Consider the following 9,702-nt stretch of genomic DNA (forward strand, 5'->3'; position numbering starts at 1 on the left):
GTTTTACAAAGTACAACGTAGCATCTGATTGTTCACGTTACCGTTTTGGTCTGTGCGTCGAAAATTATTTTAAAAACTAACATGAGTTATATTCGCAAAATTTAAGATTAGATAAAAATTATTAAAATTTTAAAAACCAAATTAAAACTTAAGTATAAATTTTGAGATCAAATTGAATATTATTTCCAAAACTCTTTCTAAGTATCCTTTATATAATAATGTAACCTATTACATTATCCTTAGGTTGTTTGAAAAAATATCCGAAGGGTTTGTTTAATTTAATTTATTCTTTTTCTAGTTTCCAAGTAGCAGGTTGCTTTAATTTCTGAATGAAATAAATAGTAAACTAGTAGTTGCAAAAATTGGAATGGCCACTCTCACTGCATCAAAGTGGAAACCAAATTAAAGGCACCACCACAATAGAGTTAATTAGTGGTGGTTGTCATGCCAACAACATTACTTTATTTACTATATAGTATATGGTATATACAACTATGCCTTTGTGAATTTGGACACACAATCACTATTTTTAACTCATTGTTGTTCAAGGAACAAAATAAAATTTTCAAATTCAATTTCATAGTGCCTGTGCTTGGTTACGTTCACCACAAGTGTGCATTATTCCATACAATTAAGTGATTAAAATTAAGGGTCAAATCAATGAACTGGCTTGCATCACTTTGGGATTGGTTTACATGTATGAATGTGAAGTGGACATTGATCCAAACCCAAACAAACAAATCATTATTTTGAGCTTCCCATGAATCTTTATTATTAGGCTTTGATGTGTATAGAAGAAAAAAGAGACCCACCATGGAGGATAAGGCTTGGTTTAATATTCTATCCGTCTGTTTCATGTAAATGCACTACAAAATGAAAATGTGGGAAACAATTATAAAAGGAAGGAAAAAAAAAAAGGTACGAGGAAGAAAAGTTGCATTGGAAGTGTTAATTTGGAATGTTAATTGATGATTAAGGAATTAGAATATAATAGTAGTATAAAGCTTATGGTTTTGTGTGCCAATTAAATATTCGACTATTAATAATGGATTATGTATTTCTTACCTTTTCTATTTTTAGTGGCGGTTTTTCTTTTTTGGGGTACTAATGTCTTATTACTTTTCTAATTAGGAGAATCAAAATCCTGGCTTTTTTTGGTTAACAATTAGAACACATATTAAGACTGTTAGTATAAATTTGTAAATACTTTAATTTAATAAATATATAACAACTGTATTTGAAAATTTAAACTTTTTATTTCTATAAATTATTTTTCATTAATAATTTTAACATGTTTTTTAAGTTAAACTTTTTTTAGGAAAATAATTAAAATTCTTAGCTTATTAATTAATATTAATAATTAGTAAGTTCGTTGCTTAATTACAGAGATCCATTTTAAAGCACGAATAAACGTCTATAAAAGCATTTAATCTTTTATATTAATGTTGTCCCATACACGAATTTAAACAGCATTTATATCTGATGAGAGAACACGACAACTTGTTGACATGCTCTACATAGTACCACACAGTAATTAACTTTGACATAAAATACCCAACATGCCTGCATTCCATTAATAAAATATGTATCTAAAGTATATGTTAAAGTTATTATTATTATTAGAAAATTTTCATCTTTAAATAAATATACGAAAAATATTAAAAAAATTATATAATAATAAAGATAAACCCTTTTGTCTGTGATTGAACCTACTACTTTTTTTGAAAGGCACTAACATACGTGAAATTATTGGGTGCTAAGTGCTAACAGCTACAAAAGCAATTTAATAAATGATTACAACAAGAGGATAATAGAAAAACAAAAAAAATTTCCCTAATAAAAAAAAAATCATCAAAAAAAGAAAAAGAGAAAGAGAATTAATTAAAGTTGTGAGTATAGGCAGTAAAATTCGAAAGCATGAGTTGTTAAAAATGTGTCGGAAGAGTAGATTTAATTTAAGAGGAGGGGGCAAGTTCCTCCAATGAATGAGCTGGATCCACTCTCTCAGGAATGACACATAACTTGGAATATCGTTATTATTTATTTTTCATAATTCATTCATAATTAATACTAAATGTAAGATTAATAAAAATAATAAATGCGTTATTTTTAAATTAAAATTTCATAAATGGAAGATGTGAAAAATAAGAAGAAACCAGAAAAGAAACAGTAGGAGGATTTTAGAAGGACATAACATAAGGTGGAGTTTAAGGCACAAAACATGTTTATATAAATAATTTTGTGTCCGAAAATTCCATTTCCCCTTTTTGTTTTTTAATTTCTTCTTCTCCGATTCCTGCGTTCTCCTTTCATTTCAGTTGCTTCTCGTTGAATAATTGAACTCGGCTCCCAACTACTACTTCTTTGTTTGTTTCAATTTCAATTATGTGAAACCTCAGAAAACAGAAACCGCTGTTCTGTTTTTGTTTCATGTTTTTGTCTGAGTTTGTTGTGTCGCTGTGGCTGTTTGGATCTCTGAACTCAACTTAACCATGAATCTCAGCAACGGGAGGGGATCCATGTCGACGGTTACTTCAGGTGCTGCTGTGAAATCCGCCGACGCCGTCTCCGACCAGTTTCCGGCGGGTCTGCGGGTCCTTGTTGTGGACGATGATCCCACGTGTCTCATGATTCTCGAGAAGATGCTCCGAACTTGTCTTTACGAAGGTACTACAACTCAATCACCTCTCTCTCTCTCTCTCTGGCTCTCTTCAATTTCGATTTTCCGATTTGTAGGTTCAATTCCTTGAACCAAAAACTAAGTAAAGAAACAGAAAAGATTGTCCCTTTTTTCCCCCAACTATATTACATGCATGTAGATAGTTATTTGGTGATCGCAAAATTTGTTATTGCAATCCTTTTATGAATTGTTCTTGGATTCTTGTATGTATACTTCTCTTCAAGTTTGGTTCCCTTTTACTTCATGTGGTGCTTCTCTAGTTCTCTTGCTCTTCGATTCTTGTGCTTCTCTTGTTCTTGAATTCTAAATTTTGAGGAATTTTGTTGTATCCATTTCAGTTACCAAATGCAATACAGCAGAGAAAGCACTTACACTTCTGCGAAAGAATAAAAATGGGTTTGACATTGTTATCAGTGATGTGCATATGCCAGACATGGATGGATTTAAACTGTTAGAACACATTGGCTTGGAAATGGACCTCCCTGTTATCAGTAAGTGTTCTTATTCATCAGCTTAGATCCGTATGTGCACTGCATTGATGTGTTTGAGACTGACATGGTTTTGTGCTATGGTTGTTACTTGTTACAGTGATGTCTGCAGATGATGGTAAAAACGTTGTTATGAAGGGTGTAACACACGGTGCCTGCGATTACTTAATTAAACCGGTTCGCATAGAGGCTTTGAAGAACATATGGCAGCATGTCGTTCGCAAGAGAAAGAATGAATGGAGAGATACTGAGCAGTCGGGTAGTGCCGAAGAAGGAGATCGACAGCAGAAGGCATCGGATGACGCGGATTACTCGTCGTCGGCAAATGAAAGCAACTGGAGAAACTCGAAGAAGAGGAGGGATGAGGAAGAGGAAGCAGAGGAAAGAGATGACACTTCAACTTTAAAGAAGCCAAGAGTTGTTTGGTCTGTTGAGCTGCATCAACAGTTTGTAGCTGCTGTAGATCAACTGGGAATTGATAGTATGTGAAAAAATTTTCCCTTTTCCCTTTCCATGCAACCTATGCCTAATTCAGCATAACAATGCATAACAGCACTTTGGATGCATCATCCAAAGGGTATGCATGTATTTGTTTAATTGCATACATGAGCTGTGAAATCCTCAAAACAACAATTTCACTGTGTCGATAACACATACGGGCTGCAGATTGTTGCTCATAAAAATCACTTAATCTAGTTGTATCTCACTAAATTGGTAGTTTGTCTCTAAGGAGAGTAGATCAGATAGATGGTTGACTAATAATTAGAAAAATAATAAGCGAAACAATTAAGAAATATTTAGTCTTTAATAGTTTCTCATTAGATATAGTTTATGATAGGACACCATAGCATTGACTAAGCTATATAGTTGCCAACCACACTTAATAGGATAAAGTTTGGCTGTTGTATCTTAGTTGGGAAGAATTATAGTGTTCTCGAACCTTAGCTGATTAATTAGACGTTTCTTAATATATACGACCTCCTCTTATATTTTCAAATTTGATGTTTATACAGAGGCTGTACCCAAAAAGATTCTTGAATTGATGAATGTTCCTGGACTCACCAGAGAAAATGTAGCCAGCCACCTTCAGGTATTATATTGTCATGCAATGTGTACTTTGGGATGAATAGATTCAAGAGTAAAATTTCGTATCCCTACTTCTCCCAGTTGTTGTGGTCACCTTTGCTATTAGATGATTACCTGAAGGAGCTAACACATTTTTCCCTTGTTCATTGCAGAAATACCGTTTGTACCTCCGAAGGTTGAGTGGGGTTTCTCAGCATCAGAATAACATGAACAGTTCCTTCATGAATCCTCAAGATGCAACATTTGGGACAATTTCTTCGATTAATGGAATTGATCTTCAAACTCTTGCAGCTGCTGGCCAACTTCCAGCACAAAGTCTAGCCACACTTCAAGCAGCTGGACTTGGTAGGTCAACTCCGAAAGCGGGTTTACCCATGCCCATCATGGATCAAAGAAACCTTTTTAGTTTTGAAAACCCAAGGTTAAGATTCAGTGAAGGGCAACAACAACAACAACATTTGAGTAACAGTAAACCAGTGAACTTACTTCACGGAATCCCTACAAATATGGAACCAAAGCAGCTTGCCAGTTTGCACCAATCATCCCAACCCCTTGGCAACATGACCGTCCGAGTCAATGCTTCTACACAGAGCAATCCCTTGTTAATGCAGATGGCACAATCCCAACCCAGAGGACACATGCTAAGCGAAAATACTGGTCCTCACCTTCCCAGACTCCCATCATCTTTGGGGCAGCCTAGTGCATCAAATGGAACTTCTAATGCTCTTATGGGCAGGAATGGGATTGCGGGTAGTACTAGAGCACCTGGCTACAATCCTATTTCACAAAGCTCTTCAATGATGAATTTTCCCATCAATCAAACCACTGAAATGCCCATCAGCAGTTTCCCTCTTGGAAGCACTCCTGGTATATCCAGTATCACAACAAAAGGCTCGTTTCAAGAAGAAGTTACTTCTGGAATTAAACGGGCAGGCGGGTTTGTTCCAAATTATGACATTTTTAGTGAACTGAAAAAGCCACTTGATTGGGAGGTATCGAATCCAAGCCTTACGTATAATGCTGCCTCTCAGCATGCAAATCCTTTACATGGTAACATTGATGTCTCGCCTTCAGTTTTAGTGCAGCAGAGCTTTTCTTCTAACCAACAGACGGGACAAAGCAGAGATGCCAATACCATGATTGTAAAGCCTATATTCTCTGCGAGCGAAAGCATGGAGCAAGGCACTCTCCAAAATCAACACCTCAATACACTCGTCACTGACAACTCAATAAGGGTTAAGACCGAAAGAATCCCTGATGCAAGCTCCCAAACTAACTTCTATCCTGAGCATTATGGGCAGGAGGATCTCATGAGTGCACTTCTCAAACAGGTTGGTCCTTTGATCTTTTCCGTGTTCGCTAATTCACTAAATTCTTGTATGCCTGTTTATAGCTTTTCACTTTATACAAATCACATCTGTATGGTTCTGGCAGCAAGAAGGCATTGGACCTGCTGAGAATGATTTCGACTTCGACGGGTATTCCCTGGATAACGTTCCGGTCTAGAACAGACCTTGTATAGTTCCTTCCACTTGCAGTTGCCAGTGTAAATAGTTGCTGTTACATATGCTTTATCATTCTGCAATCAGCTAGTTTGGAACTGAGTGTAAATTGTTCAACAAACAGATATTCAGACTTCTGGAAATAGTGAACGACAGTGGTTTAGTCTCGACACGAAATCTGTTAAAGACGCGATAAAGATGCCTCAACTGCATATATGCAAAGGGCATGGACAATTTTTGACTGCTTTGAATAACAAAATTCCTAGTAAGCTTCTAACTTTAGGGTGTTGATGAAGGTATGTTGGGTTAGGGAGGATTGCAGAAGCAAGGTTTTGATACATCTGCAGACTCGTAGGAGCATTTCTAACACTAATAACAATTGTGAACATTATTTTTCTTTTGTTCCTTTTTCATTTTCTCTTCTAGTGTATGTTGGTCAAAGTAAGCAAATGACTTACCTTAGGCATGTAAATATTTCCATTTGGTTGCTCAAGACATTGGGTCTTGCTATTCTTTTCTGGTTGTTCTTGTACTTAGATACTTTTGTTTGTGCTTTTATATTTGTCATATTATGTTTTGCATTCCCTGTGGCCTGTACAATAACAATAGTAACTTGATTAATAGGCAGTGATTAACTAACTGATCAGTGATTATGGGGTTCTCTGGTGCCATTTCTTTGGGCGGTTTCATTTGTTATTCTGCAAGAAGCCAAAACATTTTTGTTACTATAAAGCACAGTTGTTTAAGAGCTGGTTATCAACATATGCATACTTAACGGTGCTCAGAGAAGAGATTTGCTAGGATTAGATACTCAATAATAAAGCTTTGCTATCTTTATAGAGGTTAATATGGTAATTCAAATATAGTTCTAATATATCGTTTTTAATGTATAATTTAATTTTACTTGTAAGTCAGATTATAGGTTTAACCACATTCAAGTTTGGTCAAGCTAATTAACTCTTGACCTCGCCAATTTTTTTAGGGTCATGTGTATATTTTTATTCTGCACGGATAAATATACTTTGGTAATTGTTTCATTCATATTCTTTCGAAATTAGAGATTCTTTATTATTGTGTAATTTTTGTTGTGCATATTTTTAACACAAAAATTATTCATAAACTAAGTACATCACTAAAAATGATACATAAACTAATTACATAGATTTTAAAATAAAATATACAAAAAAAATTATTTCATGTATTAAATATGTATATAATTAAATTTATTCTCTAATTTTCGAAGAGCATCAAAGTAATTGTCAATTGACCTCCATTTGGATTTTGGGTCTAGAGACTAGGCACACTAATAAGCGATTCCAATCAATGATTCAATGTCATATATGATTAGGAAAAACGAATGCAATATATATGAAGATGATCTTAGAATAAAAAAAACAAAAGAAATATATTTCTGTCATCTAATACAATAAATCTACATTTTCTATACCATAACATTCTCTAAAGAATCATACCAATTGAACAAGGATTGGCAACGCACAGCATCCAAATCAATCATACAGCTTGAATGTTACAACAGAACTAACGTCTCTCACTGAATCTCTGTGATGATATCAACATATGAATGTAATACTGCCTCAGAAACCGACGCAAGCAAGATTCACAATCAAAACATGACCACTGCTACCGCATCAAGATAACCAGCAACAGAGACAGAACGATAGAAGTTTTCCAGGACAAGACCTCCCTGAATCCACTACTCGTTGGATACACCGAAGGAAGTGAACATTCCTCGCCATTGAAGAACACTTTAGTGGGAAACCCATCTCTATGAGCAACATCAATTCCTGGGGTAGTTTTCTTGGTGAATGAGATTACTGATTGTTGTTTACCAGGCACCCTAGGATCGTTAAGAGGGTTGGCACCATCTGCTTCCGCGACAAGGTAGTTCAGTCCTGGCAAACCTTGCATCAATATGGTATTATTGTTTACACCGTCTAGGGCGGTTGCATTGAATGAATACATTTTCTCAAAACCTGCAGCTGCTTTATCCATTTGCACTGCAGCAAACCAATCTGCGAAATTAGTGTCACCCCAGTTGAAAAGAGTGACTCTTGCACTCCACCCTTTAGTGTAGTCTGTGTATACATGCCAGTTAATGCTTACACCACAGTTGTCACTACATGGCATTGGTTTCGGAACCGGTAGATGCTTCAGATCAGCCCAAGCAACAGCTTTCGCAGTTCGGTTATCAAAAGGAACAAGAAGTGCCTCTGGTGGAAGGAACATAGCCTGTGCAGTAGTACTACATGTTCTTGCAGTGTTACTGGGGCATCCACAGGCACATGTTTTGCAAGGTATAACCGAATCATTGTAATATGCTGAAAATGAGACACAGCATTTGCTGGTTGCTCCCTTGGGCTTCGTTATGTTGCACACAACCTGCCAACTTGCCATCACTGTCTTGTTCGACGGCAAGCCCGATGGATCCGGATTTTCACTAGGACTCACTCTCACGGGAGGGCCACACTTGTAAGTTGGGTTGAGGGTGCCATTTATCTTCCAGTTCTGTGGCGGGGAAAGCTGAGAGCGATTGAGAGCGGGCGGCATCTTGAAAACCTGCATCTGAAATTTCGAAACGGATTTGCTGGGGTCCATCGAGGGCGGCAATATAGTACCATTCCTGCAGCAAAAAGGGATCTTACCAAGATCCGTATCGTTGAACTTGGTGGGAGGAAGATCAATGATGGTTGGCCTTCTCTCACAATTCAAGACATTGGCAAAGTCAAGCTCCTTGTAGAATGTCCCTTGCTTACCAAAGACACAATCAGAAGCATCCACAACATAAGGATAAGCCCCTTTCATTGAGTATATGAACTCATCATTCATCCAATCCCAGCTCAATTTCCAATTGTCAAGACGACCTAGAGGGTTATGGTTTGCAATGGTAACCTCAGCCCAGTAATTGGAATCATAAGTTCTAATCACATCATACATGATTGATAGATCACCATCTTGACGGGGAAGGAACTCATCATCTATGGTTATGTTCGTTTTGAACTTCGGATCCTTTGTGCAACACACATTACTCACATTCTTCCCTGAAAAAACCAACATTATTTTCTTTTTCAATGTCAACACTAGTCAAACCACATTCCCCTAACTTAAATTCTAAGATCAAACACCTAACCTAAACACAAATCCAAATCCAAATCACAATCTCAGTTTAGAAGAATTAAATCACGCGAAAACGAGAAATGTTACCTTGACCAGTTGGCTTCTTACAGATGAATCCATCGTTGGCGAGATTGATGGAGGAAGGAAGAGGAACAGTGGGCGGCGCCACTCCAAAAACAGTGCCAACGAGATCGATCTGGACCTGCATCTGCGTCAAGTCGCCGGCGGTTTCCACCGCAGTCTTGAGGTCAGTCATAGGATATCCAGCGAAGATGGTGCCGTTACCGACAGCGGCGGGGAGAGTGGTGCCGTCGGCGAGGACGGCGCCGGAGGCAGAGACGAGGAACTCATTGTGCTGGAACTTGACGAAGACCTTCCATGACTTGAGGTCGTCGAGGCCGTTGTTGAGAACAGTGAGCGTGGACTCGAACCGGTACGGTTGCTTGGCCGCATCGGAGACATTGGGCGGGAGGCGCGTCCCGCCGGTGTAGGCGTAGGAGACGAGTATGCCGTTACAGGATGCTGACTGGGCCGTAGAAAACGGCGTCGTTTGAATCAATATGATGGATAGAACGGCGACGCTGCTGATAAAGCAGCTAAGGAAGTAGTGCGATGCCATTGCTTTTTTCCTTACCAATTCGAAATTTGAAACCAGAAAGAGACGCCACTTAAGCTTGCTCTATTTAAATATAAGCAAACGTTTTATTATTATTTTGAGAAAGAGAGAGGGAGGGGAAAAAAGGAACTACTTAATAAACGCGTAGGAGAAAGAGAAAGGAACGGGAAGGGTCCTACAGCTGTGTTATGTGTG

The 9,702-nt window shown here is 37.5% G+C and overlaps 2 protein-coding genes across 3 annotated transcripts; one reads left to right on the forward strand and one right to left on the reverse strand.

The window, feature by feature from the left end:
* Positions 1-2,114: 2,114 nt before the first annotated feature.
* Positions 2,115-6,402, forward strand: LOC107638945 (two-component response regulator ARR1). 2 transcript variants are annotated; one of them, XM_016342348.3, is made up of 6 exons: positions 2,115-2,667; positions 3,019-3,171; positions 3,269-3,649; positions 4,182-4,258; positions 4,407-5,585; positions 5,689-6,402. In XM_016342348.3, exons 1-6 carry the CDS (start codon positions 2,493-2,495, stop codon positions 5,758-5,760), a joined length of 2,037 nt encoding a protein of 678 aa, XP_016197834.1. In that variant the 5' UTR covers positions 2,115-2,492; the 3' UTR covers positions 5,761-6,402. The 2 variants fall into 2 exon arrangements, with proteins under 2 accessions (XP_016197834.1, XP_088358205.1); XM_088502079.1 differs by having other exon boundaries at positions 5,648-5,921.
* A 668-nt stretch (positions 6,403-7,070) lies between these two features.
* LOC107638956 (COBRA-like protein 7) lies at positions 7,071-9,702 on the reverse strand. Its single transcript, XM_016342357.3, has 2 exons — positions 8,979-9,702; positions 7,071-8,815 (listed from the first exon to the last, which is right to left on the reverse strand). Exons 1-2 carry the CDS (start codon positions 9,508-9,510, stop codon positions 7,398-7,400), a joined length of 1,950 nt encoding a protein of 649 aa, XP_016197843.1. The 5' UTR covers positions 9,511-9,702; the 3' UTR covers positions 7,071-7,397.

The sequence above is a fragment of the Arachis ipaensis genome, chromosome B1 (assembly GCF_059453495.1).
Source record: "Arachis ipaensis isolate K30076 ecotype BB chromosome B1, ASM5945349v1, whole genome shotgun sequence".
Lineage (NCBI taxonomy): Eukaryota > Viridiplantae > Streptophyta > Magnoliopsida > Fabales > Fabaceae > Arachis > Arachis ipaensis.

Coding starts and splice junctions, on each gene's coding strand:
- LOC107638945 (XM_088502079.1), top strand. CDS start 2,493: ATGAATCTCAGCAACGGGAGGGGATCCATGTCGACGGTTACTTCAGGT. Junction 3,172..3,268: donor AATGGACCTCCCTGTTATCA/GTAAGTGTTCTT, acceptor TACTTGTTACAG/TGATGTCTGCAGATGATGGT. Junction 4,259..4,406: donor ATGTAGCCAGCCACCTTCAG/GTATTATATTGT, acceptor TGTTCATTGCAG/AAATACCGTTTGTACCTCCG.
- LOC107638956 (XM_016342357.3), bottom strand. CDS start 9,510: ATGGCATCGCACTACTTCCTTAGCTGCTTTATCAGCAGCGTCGCCGTT. Junction 8,816..8,978: donor TAAGAAGCCAACTGGTCAAG/GTAACATTTCTC, acceptor TGGTTTTTTCAG/GGAAGAATGTGAGTAATGTG.